Source organism: Elaeis guineensis, chromosome 16 (genome assembly GCF_000442705.2).
Source record: "Elaeis guineensis isolate ETL-2024a chromosome 16, EG11, whole genome shotgun sequence".
Lineage (NCBI taxonomy): Eukaryota > Viridiplantae > Streptophyta > Magnoliopsida > Arecales > Arecaceae > Elaeis > Elaeis guineensis.
The window spans coordinates 47719903-47737784 of record NC_026008.2 but is presented as its reverse complement, the minus strand read 5'-3'; the positions used below and the strand labels follow the sequence as shown (position 1 = coordinate 47737784).

Genomic DNA, 17882 nt, shown 5'->3' with positions numbered 1-17882 from the left:
GTACAACTCCTCGAGCTCCGACCACAGTATCGTCGGAAAAGTCTTGCTCAGCACATGGATCACCACCTCATCCGTCAGGTACATGCGGATGGTGCTCACCACCTGCATCTGTAGCCATTTTCAATCTCGCACCTCCATGATGGTCGGCTTCTCATCGCACAAGAGAACATCGATCAACTCCTGTTGGATGAGCACGTCCTTCACCGCTGCAATCTCCCTGGATGAGCCGTACAAGGATGAGCTCCGTTTTTCACCGCGAACCTCGCTGTGGGCTCAATGTGAGCTGAATCTCGAGGCATCAAATCCTAACACCCTCTTTTTGCCGAAAGATTGGTCTCGTCTCCTTCCTTCCTCGGGTGGAATGCATCGCCATCGGCACCGACATCTCCAAAACAATCCTGCTGTCTCCCTCTGATGGCGAGATTATAATCCCGGCGGAACCATCATCATCATGTTCATCTATCTTTCCCAACCCTCCGACTTGGGCACGGACATGTCGAGCAGTACCGTTTCCGGGGCCAACTTGTGGGGCCCTCCCTCCGCCGGTCTCCAGGGACGTTCCAAGCCTCTCCCCCTCAGCAGCAGCATCCGAAGGAGGAGATGGGGTGGTTCGTGCTGGGATGGTGGGAGGAAGATCCTCTGCGCCTCCACCGTCCGTCTGCGGAATTGGGGTGACGGCCCTCCTGCCTTGGATACCTGTGTAAGTGCCTCCCTCCAATACGAAAGTTTCTTCTTCTTTTTAATAGCCCTTTCCACCTATTTTGCTTCGGTGCCTCTTCGTTCGGCTGCGAATTAACTCTCGTCCCGTCGGATTCAGCTGGGTTGTTATGAGATCGAATTGGACCAGCCAGCCGTTGAATGAATTGATCGCATGATATACGCCGATTAGAGCATCGAGATGAAATATGCACAGTAACGTGGAGAATGCAACCGATCAATGAAGAATGCCCGCCAAGTGTTCTACGTTAGGCCAGTAGGTCACATATTGATACGGAAACAACGCTACGTGCAACAGTTCAAGGAATACCACAGTAAATTAAAAAAAAAATAGAAAGAGAGAAAAAAAAATAGAGCACACATAGAAATTACGTAGCTCGGTATGTTGGCCTACGTCTACAGACAAGATCTCTATAACTTTCTTATTGATTTTGGTGATGAACAAAGAGAGAAAATGATTACAAGAGAGAGGCTTTTTTTTCTTTTTTTTTTTTTATATGTCATATGGCTGCCATACAAAAGACTTTCCCACAAAAAAAAGGGCCGAGGACTCGATGCATATTTAGGATTTTCCTAATATAGTTCATTTCATAATGCATATGCTCGATCTTTATTTTATGAAAACATAAAATAATTTTTTTCATGATAAAATAGTTAATAATTTAAAAAGTAAGTAACAAGTGTCGGAATTATTTATCTTTTTCGTCCTAATCCTTTAAACTTTGATAGATGAATTTATCAAATCTATTCAACATATTAAAAATATCATTAATTTTTATTTATTAATTCAATCATAAAGAAAGAAAACTGTAGATCAGGTAGTTAGTTCAACTGGTAGTCCGGATGTTAGGATAATTCAAGATCTTCCTAACCAAGGATCAAATGTAGGTGACTCGATCAAAGAATCATGAAGCATGAAGTGGAATCAAGGTCAAGATCAGTCAACAGGTCCATCAATAGTAGGTTTCAAGGGTACTTGACATGATTAGGGTGGAATCCAACATCTTGCATGGATATTAAAGTAGTTTTGGGCTCTTTTTGGGTACATCATCTCTAGTTCATACAAGGGTTCATGAATCAGATGGAGAGAGAATAGAGGGAGAAAAATTCTATAGAGAGAAGGAGAGAGAGAGAAAACAAGAGAGGAGAGAGAAAATCTTTTTTTTTTCTTTCTTCTTCTTCCTTTTCTTTTGTTCTCTTGGCCGAACAGGGAGGAATGCGGGTGGGGGCTGGTGGTTCTTGGTCGGAGGACCGACAGCAGGACATGGCAGCAAGTGGCCGATGGCGGTAGAGCAAAGGAGGGTCGGCCGGCCAACAAAAGAAAACTATAAAACTTTGAAAAAATAGGAGATCGCCCCTTTCTTTGAATTTTCTCCGATCATTGGCTGATCACCGATGGCCATGACCTTCGGAGAAGACAGGTAGGAAGGTGGGGGTTCAGATCTAGGGGTGAGACGCTATAAACGAAGGCGTCGGTGACTGAAAAAAGAAAAATAATGTTCGATCAAACAGAAAAAAATAGGGTTCTTAGTTTTTGTGGGTTTTCCAACTTGTGTGCCTCATTTCCCATATTCCGGATCTCTTTTGGATGATCTATCAAGATATTAAGGACATTTGATAGAGCCCTCCTTACTGTTTTAATCAGAGCATAAAATCTGATCCAGATGAGGAGAAAATCTCTTGTCCAACAGGGACTATCAGTGCATATCCTGATAGTAACCTACACAGTCTTTGCCCGTGCTCGTCATCTCGTGCACTTCCTCCACTCATGCCCATCTTCGAAGCCTCCTTCCATGTCCTCCTTTGATCCCCGATCAGATCAGATGACCTCCTGGGCATGGAGACTCCCAAGGTATGGAGTCTTAGGCGGCCACGCAAGGAGGGATGCCCACATGATGGGGTGCCTCTCTCTTCCAAACTCTAAGGTGGCTAGGGCTTGAGAGAGATGCCCTCTTCTAGGGTTTTCTCTTACTGCCTAGGGTGGCATGCAAACCAGAAAGAGAGGGAGAAGTTAAGGAGAAAAGTCGTATATTGATCACTTAAGAAACTGTTACAATATATGGGTTTATATATCCTAAGGTTTCCACATGAACCCTAATAAATCCTAGCTAAAAAAATTTTCATGGCTAACCCATATGAGATTGCGCTCACCCAAGGCTATGTATGCCCATTACTTGACCCAATCTTATCCTTGGATCCAAACCCAGCCCAATACAAGTTAGCTCCTTGAGGCCTAGAATTTTTGAACCTCCAATCCCTGAAGGCTGACATCCTTTACCTTAGGATCCAAACCAATCCTAAAATTCTGGAACCAAGCCTATGGCTCCTCTCATGGCCTCTCAAAGTTTGAGAGCACCACATATACGCCAACAAGAGTCTCCTTTTTCGCACCTTATAGATGGAGTCCGGAGGCTATTAGATCTGCACCCATAGGCTGTCAGGATAGATTGCCTGCCATCCGCCCACTAACCAGGTTGTTAGTCGTGGATGCCAGTCATGCTACGTGTCCGCATTCTAAAAGCTTGTCAGGATATTTTGCTCACCACGTTCCGAAAGTTCGTTAGGATACTGTTCGGTTGCCCAGATGATCTGGTTGATTAGTGGGTTTGAGTCAGACAAACTGTTTTGGGGCGACATAGCTACTAAAAGAGCCATTGAGCAAGTTGGTGAATAGGACCGAGGGGTCGGATGTTACGACTAGCTCCCTGGGGGGAGAGCCCCCGGTTAAGAGCTAGGCTAATTACTGGAGATGAGGCTCGCTTGTTGTCGATGCTTATTCAGTCAGAGATCTCTGATTATGGATAAATGCTTAGTCGATCTGTACTGCTCGCAAATGATCTTGGGGTTGACTTTAGCAAGTAGGCCATCAAGGGGCTGTTGGTGCCTTTAAGCAAGAGTCGTCAAATCATACTGATGGGTTCTCGATGTCGGTTTACGCTCAGGTAATAAGTCGAAGATTAGTTATAGCCCAATATAGCTGGAGGCCAATGATAAGTTACCCACGATCTTTACACTTCCAAATATTGGACTTAACGTATTTTGGATTTTAGGCTACTCCATATTTTTGATCTGGGCTAATTCTCCCCGAACAGTTTCTATAATCCATCTTTAATATAAAACAGAGGATAATCGCTGGCGGCTCCGGGTCAAACTTTTTGGCCCCTCCACTGTCTAAACGAGAGTATCTCCCCAACGGAGTCGTGTCGCCAATGAAGTCGTGTTGTGTGATTCTCGAAGTGACTCGAGGGTTTCACACAACGCGCAAGTGCTCAATTACATCCTCCTCGCAATCCAGGCTTTATGGGCACGTTTTTTCCGTGCGCGAACGATTCTGGATTGCTTTGTGGCCTGTAGGGACGTTTTCTCTCTGCGCGAACGATTCTTTCCTGCCTCGTTCAGCCTCTATTTTCTTTTCCTCCATTGTATTTCCCCTCTTTTTGCCGAAAGATTGGTGCTCGAATCTACTCGTCTCCTTCCTCCCTTCCTGGGGTGGAATGCATCGCCATCGGCACCGACATCTCCAAAACAATCCTGCTGTCTCCCTCTGATGGCGAGATTATAATCCCGGCGGAACCATCATCATCTTCTTCATCTATCTTTCCCAACCCTCCGACTTGGGCACGGACATGTCGAGCGGTACCGTTTCGTGGGCCAACTTGTGGGGCCCTCCCTCCGCCGGTCTCCGGGGACGTTCCAAGCCTCTCCCCCCCAGCAGCAGCATCAGAAGGAGGAGATGGGGTGGTTCGTGCTGGGATGGTGGGAGGAAGATCCTCTGCGCCTGCACCGTCCGTCTGCGGAATTGGGGTGACGGCCCTCCTGCCTTCGATACCTGTGTAAGTGCCTCCCTCCAATACGAAAGTTTTTTCTTCTTCTTCTTTTTGATAGCCCTTTCCACCTATTTTGCTTCGGTGCCTTTTCGTTCGGCTGCGAATTAACTCTCATCCCGTCGGATTCAGCTGGGTTGTTATGAGATCGAATAGGACCAGCCAGCCGTTGAATGAATTGATCGCATGATATACACCGATTAGAGCATCGAGATGAAATATGCATAGTAACATGAAGAATGCAACCGATCAATGAAGAATGCCTGCCAAATGTTCTACGTTAGGCCAGTAGGCCACATATTGATACCGAAACAACGTGACGTGCAACAGTTCAAAGAATACCGCAGTAAATTTAAAAAAGGTGGGAAGAGGAAAAAAAATAGAGCACACGGAGGAATTACGTGGTTCAGCACGTTGGCCTACAAAGATCGAAAAGGATTACAAAAGAGAGGCCCTTTTTTTTTAATATGTCATACGGCTGCCACGCCAGCCGCCATACAAAAGACTTTCCCACAAAAAACCCTAACGCTCCTTTTTTTTTTTTTTTTTTTTGTTACACATACTTCACCAACACGTGAATATCATGTGTATAACAATTCTCCCACTTGAAGCACATTTGTCATCAACTAAGCACCAACCAAAGACCTTGCCACCAAGCTGTTCGTCATTCGACTTGAACTTCGAGAGAAATCTTTAAGTGCTTGAACTTCTCATGAGTCACAGGCTTCATCGACATATCTGCAAGATTTGAATTTGTATGAATCTTCTGCAATAGGATTTCGCCTCCGTCCACCATATCATGTACAAAGTGATGACGAATATCGATGTGTTTTATCCGAGAGTGAAAAGTGGGATTCCTCGCTAAATGTAATGCGCTTTGATTATCATAAAACACACATATGTTCTTCATTTTCACCTTCAATTCAATTCTCCAAATAGTCTGTCCAACCAGATGGCTTCTTTGCAAGCATGTGTAGCTGCCATGTATTCTGCTTCAGTTGTTGAAAGAGCTACAATGGACTGCAATTTCGATTCCCAACTAATTGCATTGGCTGTCATGGAGAAAATATAACCTATAGTAGACCTTCATCTAGCTCTATCGCCTGTAACATCTGCATCAACATATCCAATACAATTCAAACTCATAGATCCGTAACACAAAGCCTGATCAGAACTATCTCTCAAGTATCTGAGAATTCACTTCACAGCTGACCAATGACCATGATCAGGATTTGCCATATATCTACTGACTACTCCCACTGCATGTGCAATGCTCGGCCTTGTGGACACCATAGCAAATATAAGGCTCCCTACTGTTAATCAATGTGGTACTAGAGACATGTCTGCCTTCTCTGCTTCAGTACTAGATGAATTTTCTGAAGACAACTTTAAGTGAATAGGAAATGGAGTACTCACTGGTTTTGCATTCTGCATGTTGAAGCATCGCAGAATCTTTTCCACAACCTTTCTGTGATAACCAAATCTTCCTACTCTTTCTTTCCTTCAGTACCTTCATCCCAAGAATATGATTTACGACACCCAAATTTTTCATGTCGAACTCCCCAGCCAACTGAGCTTTCAGTGTAGAAATTCTGTTCGTGCTATTGCCTGCAATAATCATGTCATCCAAATACAATAGTAGGATACAAAAGCTACTATCACCATAATCACAAAGGTAAGCACAGTGATCAGCTTCACATTTACTAAAATTCAAGCTTCTAATGAAGGAATCAAATCGCTTATACTAGCATCTAGGCGCATGCTTCAAACCATACAGTGATTTGTTCAGCCGACAAACCAAATTCTTTTTATGTTTTTCAATAAAGCCTTCAGGTTGTGTTATATAAATTTTCTCGTTCAGTTTATCATGCAAGAATGCAGTTTTTACATCCAATTGTTTCAATTCCAGATCAAGAGCAGTAGCCATAGCTAAAACAACTCTGATAGTAGTCAAACGAACAACAGGAGAAAATATCTCATCAAAGTCAATATCTACTTTCTGAGCATACCCTTTGACCATCAATCTGGCTTTGAATCTGTCAACATTCCCCTCAAAGTCCTTCAGCTTGTAAATCCAGCGACATCCGATTGCCTTTCGCCCTTTTGGTAATTGAACAAGATCCCATGTCTTGTTTCTGTGCAAGGATTCCATCTCTTCCATGGCGCATCTCCATCTATCTGCACTAACTGATTCACAGGCCTCTTTGAAACAAGTAGGCTCATGATCCTCTACCAAAGCAACAAATGCACTGATAGAATTAGATTCGGGCCTGAAAGAAGTCACATAATCATCATACATCGCAGGAGGCCTGATAATCTTTCTTGGACAACTTGAATCGACATGTGCATCAGCAATTAAAGTCTCCTTATGGGGTGAATATTCAATTTCAGGCTCATGCTCCTCATGAACTATCTCCTCCTCATCAATGACACCATCAACCTGCTATGATCTTCTTCAACAATATGCTCAACTGGAATATTTCTGCTTTCTTGCTCTTTGACGGTGCCCTAAAAAGAATTTTTATTAAAAACAACATTTTGGCTAACAATTATCTTGTGGGCAGTAGGATGCCACAATCTGTACCCTTTTGTTTTTGTAGCATAGCCAAGAAAAATACATCTTTTGAAATTCATGTCAAGCTTAGTTCTTTTTTCCTTTGGAACCCAAACATAGGCATCACAATCAAACACATAAAGGAAAGAATAAACAGCAGGTTTACTAGACCAAACCTCTTCAGGAGTTTTGAGTTCTAATGTAATAGTTGGTGACCTATTCACCAAATAACATGTTGTATTCACAGCTTCAATCCAAAAGCTCTTCGCCAACTTCACAGTGCTCAACATGCTCCTAACATGCTCCATTAGAGTTCGATTCATCCTCTCTGCAACATTATTTTGCTGTGGTGTTTTAGGAATAGTTAGTGTCACTTAATGCCATGCTCACTGCAAAAATTCTCAAACTCTTTTGGACAAAACTCTCCTCCATTATTAGTACGATGACATTTGATTTTCAAACCCTTTTTATTTTCGACCAAAGCTTTGAAAATTTTAAATTTTTCAAATGCATCTGATTTTTCTTTTAAGAATGAAAATCTACACTTTTCGAGAGAAATCATCAATGAAAGTCACAAAATATGAACAACCACCCAAAGAAACATTAGGTGCTTCACATGTGTCAGCATGAATCAAATCAAGAAGGTTTTTACTTCTGCTAGTGGACAAAGAGAATGTCAATCTACGCTGTTTGCCAAACAAACAATCATCACACAAATCAAGCGATGTTGACTTATGACCAGGAAGAAGATCTTATTTAGACAATACCTGAAGCCCGCGCTCACTCATATGCCCCAAATGCTTTTGCCAAAGTGTTGGAGATTCTGACTTGGCACTTGCAACAACTACTTCTCCCACCAAAGTCTCACCAACTAATCTATACAGATTACCAACTAACTTTTTCTTTGCCACTACCATGATTTCCTTCACCACTTTTAACTGACAATTCTCGGCAATGAACTTCAAATCATGTTGAGCAAACCTTCTCAATGACGAGGCTTTTTCGGAGTGCTGGACATGTCTGACATCTATAATAATGCGAACACAACCATCAAACATTTTGATTCTTATATCTCCAACTCTCACTATTTTGTAAGCACCATTGTCTCCCATATAGACAACACCACCATTGATCGTTTTGTAAGTGTGGAACCACTCCCGATGAGGAGTCATGTCGAAAGATGCGTCGGAATCAAGGAGCCATTGATTTGGAATTTCTACTCTATCCAATGCAGACAAGACATCTCCATCCTCATACATAGTAGAACTCTTTATAACATTGCCTTGGGAATTTTGACTCAGACTTCGGGAATTTTTTGACTCAGATTTTGAATTCTCACCGCTGCCCTTTCTCAGCCTGCAATCTTTTTTCAGATGGCCTAACTTTCTGCATCCCTAGCATCTTACTTGCTTCTTTCCCTTTGACTTAGATCTTGATTTGGATCTTTGACCATTATCTCTCTCACAACCATCGCATCACCCGTCGGACCAGGACTTGATTGTCTTCTAAGTTCCTCGATAAGAAGCGAAGCAACCATGGAATTCATGTCCAAAGATGATGAAAGGCTAAGACTCATAATCAGATTATCCTAAGAATCTGGCATAGAACAAAGAAGAATATTGACTCTTTCTTCATCTTCAATTTTTGACTCCAACGGACACTAATTTGCTGATAAGAGAATTAAATTGGTTAAGGTGTTCTTGTAGTGAAGCCCCATCTTGCATCTTTAGGTTGTACAACTGTCGCCGCAAAAAAATCTTATTCACCAAAGACTTTCCCTCATGGATGTTCTTCAATTTATCCCACAACTCTTTTGCAGTGGTCTCAGATTCGACGTTAAACAACACCGAATCATCCAAAGCAAGAAGGTTTGCCAATGCCAATTCATCTTTCTCTGCAAACTATTTATTTGTCATCCCTTTCAGCCTTTTGTTTGAGATTGCAACAGTACAACTGTCCTTTTGCCAACACTGCATGCATCTTCCACTTCCACAGTGCAAAGTTTGTCCCATCAAACCGAGGGATCTCGAACTTGGTTGTGTTCTTTCCTGCCATCTCGGATTGTACTACAAGATTAAACTACTCTACACGACCTCGGCTCTGACACCAGTTGATACGGAAACAGCATGACGTGCAACTGTTCAAAGAATACCACAATAAATTTAAAAAAGGTGGGAAGAAAAAAAAAATAGAGCACACAGAGGAATTACGTGGTTCGGCACGTCGGCCTACGTCCACGGGCAAGATCTCCACAGCTTTCTTATTGATTTTGGCGAAGAACAAAGAGAGAAAAGGATTACACGAGAGAGGCCCTTTTTTTTTTATATGTCATACGGCTGCCATACCAACCGCCATACAAAAGACCTTCCCACAAAAAACCCTAATGCTCCTTTTTTTTTTTTTGTTACACATGCTTCACCAACGCGTGAATATCATGTGTATAACACATACCCATGTCCTTGCGGGACCAATGGACCATGGACCCGCCATTTGCTTGCCAAAGCCAGGGTGGAGTTTGAAACTACTATAGGTCTTTCATGCTATTTGCTTGCTCGACTTATAATGCTAACCCTGACCAACCAGCCTTGCACTATCTATTTCCCTGTGCATTGTTCTTCTCTGTTGACTCTTGAGTTGTATACTCGGTCATGTCACTATTCCTGGTTAACGTTTAAGGTCATATCCTTTTGCACTTGTGCAAGAGAATTAAATTCAAAATATGGTTTCAAGGAATGCTTGCATAGGTCAAAGGCAATGACAAAACAGTAGATTGCAACTGTTCAAAACTCAAGCGCATCATATTATGAGAAAAGATTGTTCTCTCGTTATCCTTTTCTCACAAGTCCATTCTACTTGATAAATTTTCTTGAACTGCGACCCACGTACTGTCATGCACTTGGAGCTTCCATCAATGACTCTTGGTGGAGTAGGAATTTAAGACTTATTGTGTATGTTCTCTGGTATTTATTTCACATCCCATGAAATGAATTGATGGGTCTTTCCCATCCTTCTCTCTCTCTTTCTCCCCCCCCCCCAAAAAAAAAGTCTGCCATTAGTTTTTTCTTTTTTTAGAACTGCCATTATTTTTCTTCATTGATGATATCTATGCATTATGTTCTTAGAATTCATCCATCTCCAAGAATTTGGGAGTGCGTAAAGATGTTGGGGGTGAATCTGATGTCCTAATCGAGTGCAAAGATGTCCATAAAGCCTTTGGAGATAAGCAAATACTGAGAGGTGTGAGCTTCAAGGTAAATTCTCTACTTATTTTTCTTTTTGTATCATGTACACTTTCAGTAATAATTTCTTTATAAGTTGTACATCAACACTTGACATAATATGCTTTTCATGTTCTGCTACCTATTTAGTTTATAACCCTGTTGAAGGAATGCTTATCAATGCTGTATAGTCAAGGATATCTTGTAATAATGTATATGCACCACATGCACACACATGTACTAATTCTTTTGCATGAAACTTTTCATGCAATAACACATGCATGTATATGCTGATTCCTTTGCATGGAAACTTTTATGCAATAAGATATTAGATTCAAATGTATCCCTAAACAAATCATTAGCATTCTGATATTTCATGGCTTAGCCTTTTTAGTATATATTTTGTAGTTGGGTTGAATTATAGAAGGGCCTATTTCCTTTCATATTTTTTCTTCCATGCAAAATGACTATGAACTTGTTACATATCTCTAGTTATGCAGACTCCTTGGGTGCCTGTAGCTACTCATGGATTCATGACTCAAGAATGTGTTGATTCCTCTGGTTCTGCCTATTGCAAATCCTTATCTACTCAGTTATAGTACTTCTTGACAAATAACAACCATCTTTGTCTCCCAGCAAAAGGTTCTTATCTCATATTCTAATACATTTTATCATTTGTTTGTCCCTTCCAGCTTCCATTAAATTGCATTGGATGTTTCTAAAGGTAAGCATGATCATCGGTGATGATTGCCTAATTATGTGGTGCTTCTTCATCTTGTTAGATCTTTCCAAGCAGTCTTACAAATTATGATTGGTGCAGACCATAGGCATGGGGCCTCTAGGATGTTGATTTGTTGGATCTTTTGGAGCCTCTCACTTTTTATTTCTTGTCCTTCCTGACTATTGCATCATAGACTTTGTCATGTATTTACCTCTTCACATTTTGATCAGAGTTTTGCAGATAGATGTCAAACATGTTCTGCTAATTCGTGCCTTCTCCATTTTTCTAGTTCATGGGAATTAAAGAATAATGCCAATTGCATATGAGATGCGATCGGATGTTTTCTGTAATTTATCTTTCAAATTCATATAATTGACATTGATATTTAATAATATTGGCATTTCGACTCATTATATGTTGCATCTTATTATTATTTTTAAGATTATAATGAATCTCATAGGTCTGGATAATGATTTTAGGACTGCGATAAGATCACGCTAGTGAGACCTAAATTCTTGATAGCCATGGCCTAAAATATTTTCAGTCATTGGTTTATCGAGTCGGGATCAATGATACCGGTTAGACTAGCATATCTTATGTATGCTCAGAGATGAGGATGGTTGATCTCACAACCACTTGTGTGGTAACACTAATTCGAGGATGTGGGTGCTTATTAGAGATTGAGTTTACTGAATAGACCTGCGAGAGAATATCTGATGGAGTCTTATTTACATGTCAGCTGATGGTTCTCTAGTGAGAGTTGTGTAAGTGATCCTTTGATCTGAGATCACCATGGTACCTTGCATATATGAATCCATGTTTTGGTTCACTTCCTAACTTGATTCTCTGATCCTTGTGTGGGGTGTTCTGAATGTGGTGAAGTGTGTATGGAGGTTGTGAGTGATCAATAAGGGATCAGTCACTCCTAATAAGAGGAGCAAACATTCTATGTGATCTCGTAAGTCGATGATTCTGAAATTTTTTGACTAAAGTAGGATGATAATTAGAAAGAGATTTTTAATGTATCATCATCTTATGATCGAGATATATATAGATAAGCTATTGAATTTGACATGATTTCATGCCCACAGCTCATCTAGGATGTTTGACTGAAGGATTGAATTACACGGTAACTTGCTACTGAAGGGTATTTTGATAATTTTTCATAAAAATTTTCAATCTTTCGGATAGTCATGACACGTTGCTAGACGTCAATCTTGATTTGTGGACTCGTCAGAATTAAAAGAGTTTAATTTGAGAATTAATTAGAAGAGTCCTAGTTGAGTGGGACTCTTGAGCTGACTTAATCTGATCAGATTAGGATCACGTCAAGAGTTTGTGTCCATTGCTGACAAGATTTGGAATCCAATGGGTCATACACTCTGAGATTTGATCTTGATCTGATTTAATTAGGATTTAATGTAAATTCTAGGAGTTAATTTGATATTCTAGCATATTGTGTTAACCCAAGTTCTTAATTAAGTTCAGTTCAAAGTGTTTGAGCTAAAGTAGATCAGTTGCCTTTGACCTAATGGGATTGGATCTATTTTAATTTGATTCTTATCCAACTTGGAAGTATTTCAAGTGTAGGAGTCCTTTGCGTCCACCAGGTCTCACGCCCAAAAATAAATGCCGCCCCCTCCTTTATTGCGTTGAGAAGTGGAAGAGTCCTTCATGAAGACTCTTATCCAACTCCTCGGTTTTCTTCAGATTTTTTAATTATTACATGCCAAATTAATGTGATGGATTTATGGGGTGCAGAAGATGAGTCCTTCTGTGTGAAGGCTCTTCTGTGCCAAATAATGACATGGAGAATTTATTCTCCGGGTGAAAAGTTGGAGTGCCAAGAGTTGGCGCCTCTTGGTCCATCTTCACGTCCCCTCTTAGCCTATTTATGTGGGACGTCCCATATGGGCTAAGGGCTGGATTTTGGGTGAAAATCAGAGCTAATTGATGTGTGATAAGGGAGAAAAATTCTAAAAAAAATTTGAGAAAAAGGCAAAGAAAAAATTGAGAGAAAAAGTGGTAAGAAAGGTGGTGAAAAAATTAGCAAGTGTTGCTGGTTTGTTCTAAGGTTTGATTTTTTCATGTGTTAGAGCCCAAAATCAAATCCTAGGTTGTGAGACTTCTGAAGAGAGTTCTCTTGGCGTGATTCTGATGGCAAAATCGAAGGCAACTGAGCGTTGGTGCGATCATTCTTTAAGTTTGAAGTCGACAATGTTCTTGTGAAGAAAAGCCTGCAGCAGCGCACCATTTAGGAAGGACCTTGGCTAACTTCTGTGTGGATCACGATTGGAGGGCTTCTACTTTGGAGTCTCGTGGAGATCACCTACTTACTATACTGCTTATTTGAGGAAGTATAAAATTCTATCTCTTTGCATGCTTGTTTTTTGTTTTGTTCGACGTCTACAAGGTGATTCTAGGGTTTGGGTTTCGATTCGATAGTTTTAATTGTTAAAGCTTTCGATATGCATGTTTTAAAATTTTTAAAATTCATTTTTCATTGCGTGACTGGAACCCACCAGGGAATGCCTGTGATTCATATGGATTTCTCCTTAAAATCTAGATGGTTAATCAGAGGTTTCTTCCAGAGATATATTGACTACCTTGCAATGAGTTAGAAGTTCAACCCTAAAGGGCACTGTTGTTTTGTCTTTTCTACTTCATAAGCATCTTCACTCTGGTAACAAGTAGGGTCAACATGCCTTGCTTTATTTTTTGCCCACTATAAAGTCTTCGGAGATCAGTGTTAACTTCTTCATGGACCAAGTATCCCAGGGTTTCAAGAATTTTGTGAACCATTTTCATATGCAGTAATTTTGGCTTGCTGCTTCAGATATACCTGACACATTTTAGGAATCAAAAGTATGTTATTGTCACTATTCTTTTTTCTATTCAGATTAGACACGGGGAAGCTGTTGGAATTATTGGACCTTCAGGCACTGGCAAATCAACAGTGCTCAAGGTTATGGCAGGGCTTTTAGCCCCAGACAAGGTAATAAATTTGATGCTATATTTGTTTATCCTTGAAATTTCTTTGTCTAGCAGTCTTCTGCTACTTGTTCTTTATATATTTTGGCATCTAAGGATCCTTCATCCTATGTGTTTTATTTGATGATGAGCAGGGTGAGGTTTTTATCCGTGGAAGAAAGAGACATGGTTTGGTTAGTGATGAAGAAATATCAGGCCTCCGGATCGGCTTGGTACTTTTCTTTTTTAAAAAAGTAATTGAGTGGGTATAGTTATCTTCACGGTCTTAGAATCTAAGTGGAATCATGATGCAAATTTAGCCATATGGTTGGTCCTTTTGTAGCAAGAAATTTCACTTATTTTTAGCAAGAAGTCATTTATCTTGAGGCTTTTGTTTTATAGATTATACCCAAGTATTTGTATATCTTAGTTATGGCTGTGATAAGGGCTTGTCAGATTCCATCTAAATAACTTATAAATGGTGTTCTGAAACTGCTTTTTTATATCCAGATACTTCTAACCTCGTGCAACTTAATGTAGAAGTGATAATCTGTGAAAAGAGTAATCTATTAAAATGGCAATCCAATTATATCTTTGTTGTGCATATCTAATCAAGGTCTTAAGTCTCAGCTGGATGGGAGGCATCTCAGCCATCCCATCCCGTTCCTCTAAGAAAATAGAACTGTCACAGGTTGCAACTTTGAAAGTGAAACCCATCCATGTAGGAAAAGAAGATGAAAGAGGTAACAAAAGTAGGAAGGAAAGATGAAGAAAAGGAAAAAATGAAAGGAAAGAAGAAGAAAAAGGAAATAAAGAAATAAAGAGAGAAGAAAAAGGAAATACAGGAAGGAAAAAAGGAAGATAGAAAAGAGAAAGAAGAAGAAAAAGGAAAGGAAGAAAGAAACAAAAGAGTGGATAAGAAAAAGAAAGAAAGAAAAGGGAATGAGAGGAAGGCAAGGGAAAAAAGGAAGGAAAGAAGGAAAGAAAAGAAAGGAAAAAAGAAGGGAAGAGAGCCAAGGGTATGGGACTCTCAACCAACTGCAGGATGTGGTGGGACAGTGGGGTGACCTGTTCCATAGAGAAATTGGAACACCCCCATCTCATATGATTTAAAACCTTGTATCTAATTATACTTAATAATGTAACCTGATTCTAAAAACAAGATCTGGATCAAGTAGCAGCTGTTGTCGCTTGGTACATCTGTTCCATTCTCCTGTATTGCTTTTTGTTTCTATTCTTTCCATCAAACCTCATAAACAGTATAAATCATACAATTTTGTTCTAAATAAACAACAGACTTAAGGTTGTAAGTCTGTGCGTCAGCTCTTATATACACTGTATTTCAATGTTGTGTTTGAAGACCGATCCTCAGTTATGACTGCATCTGAGATATTGATTTCTTTCTTCAGTCTCTTGGGTGTTACCTGGGTTAACTGTCTCTGTTGTTCAATTTACTCACTGCAGGTGTTTCAGAGTGCAGCATTATTTGATTCTCTTACAGTCCGTGAAAATGTTGGTTTTCAATTGTAAGGGATGATTAATTTTTTTTTTTTTTGGGATAAGTACATATCTCCTACTTGGTTTTTGTTGCCTAATTTGTCTTCTGCCATTAGGTATGAAAATTCAAAGATGTCACAGGATCAGATAGCAGAACTTGTGGCAGAAAATTTGGCTGCAGTAGGGCTCAAGGTACATTTAAATTGTGAATGGAGATACCCATTTATGCATGTTTCTATGTCAGGGCATTGTCAATTTATTCCTATTCTGTTAAACTTTACCTTTGACATTAGTAAAAAATAGTATTACAGATACAAGATAGGATACAACAACAAGGAGGTTATTCACCTGCCCCCCGCACCTCTTACCATAACAAACCATGTAAAACCCAAATTCAGATTTATGATATCAATTTATTAAGTCGTATAATTGTAATATGCGAACATAAAGCTTTATAATGTCAATAATTCTCCATAATTTGCCAAATGAGCATCTCTTCATGCCCCCACCAAGAATTTGTAGAACTAGTTAACCATCATGAGGCATTAATTTATTAGGGTCCATATTCTCTTTGTCAACTTGCCATTCCATTAATAAATTCCTGACTTAGCATCTTCAGTTTCTCCATTGTTTTCTTTGCTTTAGATTGTCCAAGTTCCTCCTCAGGACAGAGTGTTCCATGGCATCCATACATAACAGTTCCCTCTGCCATTTTTAGCAATTTGTAACAGCTTGAGAAATTGTTATGCATCAGTTATCCTTTGTGATTTCTCAGTTCTGTGTGTCTTGGTGATTCTTTGTTTACAGATAGGCTAGTTGAGTATGCTGTCACATCACTTGAGCTATTCCTGAATTATGTTGTTACAGGGAGTTGAAGACCGTTTGCCTTCAGAACTATCTGGTGGCATGAAAAAACGTGTAGCTTTAGCGAGGTCTATAATCTTTGATAACACAAAGGAGGTGGTAGAACCGGAGGTAAGCCCATGAGTAGAATTGGTTTCTTTTATTATTCAGTTGCACAGTTGATCATATCTAACCTGATGCACATTCAATGATACAACTAGCACCTGTTTAAGTTGTGATGTTTAACCGTCTTACGACTGACTCAGTAATAAATGTTGCAAACATTTCAATCAGGATTAACCTGTGGATCGTGATTGTCCTTACAGAAAATGTACATTCATTCCACTCAATAATGCATTTAAAACCACTGGATTCACAATTTAGACACTTTTATACATTATTTTTGCTAATATGTAATTGTTAAGGAAAAGCAATGACTATGATATATATATATATATATATAATGAAGAAGAAGAAAAGTTCTCGTTCTCTACTACTTTGAGCCCTCAATCATCTAATGAGAATTTATAAACTCATAGGCTGGTTCCTGAAAACAATGTTGCTGTTCTTCAAAATTTCCTAGTTCTACTGAGTGACTGCCTTTAAGAGGAGATCAAAATAGCAATCATTTTTTGAAACATAATCTAGCAAGCTGTGTATTTTATGCCTTTTCTCTTATTCTTCCTCAATCAGGTGCTCCTGTATGACGAACCCACAGCAGGACTTGATCCTATTGCTTCCACTGTTGTCGAAGATCTCATTCGCTCCATGCATATGAAAGGAGAGGATGCCCATGGAAAGCCAGGAAAGATCACATCCTATGTGGTTGTCACTCATCAGCATAGCACCATAAAAAGAGCTGTTGATAGGTAATAGCATTATCCTAGGCTTCCAAATTCTCTTGCAGGTTTTCCATGCCCATCTTGAATATAGATTAAATACTCTGTTACCAGATTGTTGTTTCTTTATGAGGGAAGGATAGTTTGGGAAGGAATGACCCATGAATTCACCACAACCACAAATCCTATAGTTAGACAGGTGAGCACGACATTCAGACTGTATTGCTGTCATGTTTAGCCTACGATGCAGATGACCAAAGAGCAAAACCCCAAATAATTTTTTTATCTTTGCTTCATTTTGCAGTTTGCATCTGGCAGCTTAGATGGGCCGATCAAATACTGAAACTACACTCAATAGCATTTCTGGTGTTCTGGCAATCTATTTATCTGACCTGCTGATCTCTGGACCTCCGTATAACAACGACCTTGTCTTCTTATCATTCAAGTTATCAGACAAGTAGGTAAAAGATGCTGTGTTGAAATTTCTTTTGGCACTGTTGGACATGCTGTCTGCAGGTGCATGTTGATGGCTTGACCATTATAAGGCAAACTCTGGGCCTGATTGATGTAACATTTTGTTATCCCATTGTTTTTTTTTTTTCCTTCAAAATCTTTGTATTGGGCAATTTTGTTATTCAGAAAATACTATATGTTTTCTGGAGGTTTCTTTACCTCTTCTCGTATCCTAATTTAGCTGAT

General features: G+C 39.9%; 1 protein-coding gene across 3 annotated transcripts; it reads left to right on the top strand.

Moving 5' to 3' along the window:
• Positions 1–348: 348 nt before the first annotated feature.
• On the top strand, positions 349–17866 carry LOC105033411 (protein TRIGALACTOSYLDIACYLGLYCEROL 3, chloroplastic). Of its 3 annotated transcripts, none has more exons than XM_010908195.4 (10): positions 349–700; positions 10218–10346; positions 13934–14029; positions 14160–14258; positions 15469–15530; positions 15618–15693; positions 16369–16476; positions 17038–17213; positions 17298–17382; positions 17488–17866. In XM_010908195.4, the coding sequence occupies exons 1-10, from the start codon at positions 452–454 to the stop codon at positions 17524–17526; spliced, it is 1119 nt and encodes a 372-aa protein (XP_010906497.1). In that variant the 5' UTR covers positions 349–451; the 3' UTR covers positions 17527–17866. The 3 variants fall into 3 exon arrangements, with proteins under 3 accessions (XP_010906497.1, XP_010906498.1, XP_010906500.1); XM_010908196.4 differs by having other exon boundaries at positions 350–700; positions 14160–14237; XM_010908198.4 differs by lacking the exon at positions 349–700 and adding an exon at positions 3925–4550 and having other exon boundaries at positions 14160–14237.
• Positions 17867–17882: the final 16 nt, after the last annotated feature.

Bases quoted from the DNA above. Each gene is read 5' to 3' on its own strand.
- LOC105033411 (XM_010908195.4), top strand. From the start codon at position 452: ATGTTCATCTATCTTTCCCAACCCTCCGACTTGGGCACGGACATGTCG. The intron at 14,259-15,468 runs GTAATTGAGTGG...TACTCACTGCAG, and splicing joins TACTTTTCTTTTTTAAAAAA to GTGTTTCAGAGTGCAGCATT. The intron at 17,214-17,297 runs GTAATAGCATTA...CTCTGTTACCAG, and splicing joins ATAAAAAGAGCTGTTGATAG to ATTGTTGTTTCTTTATGAGG.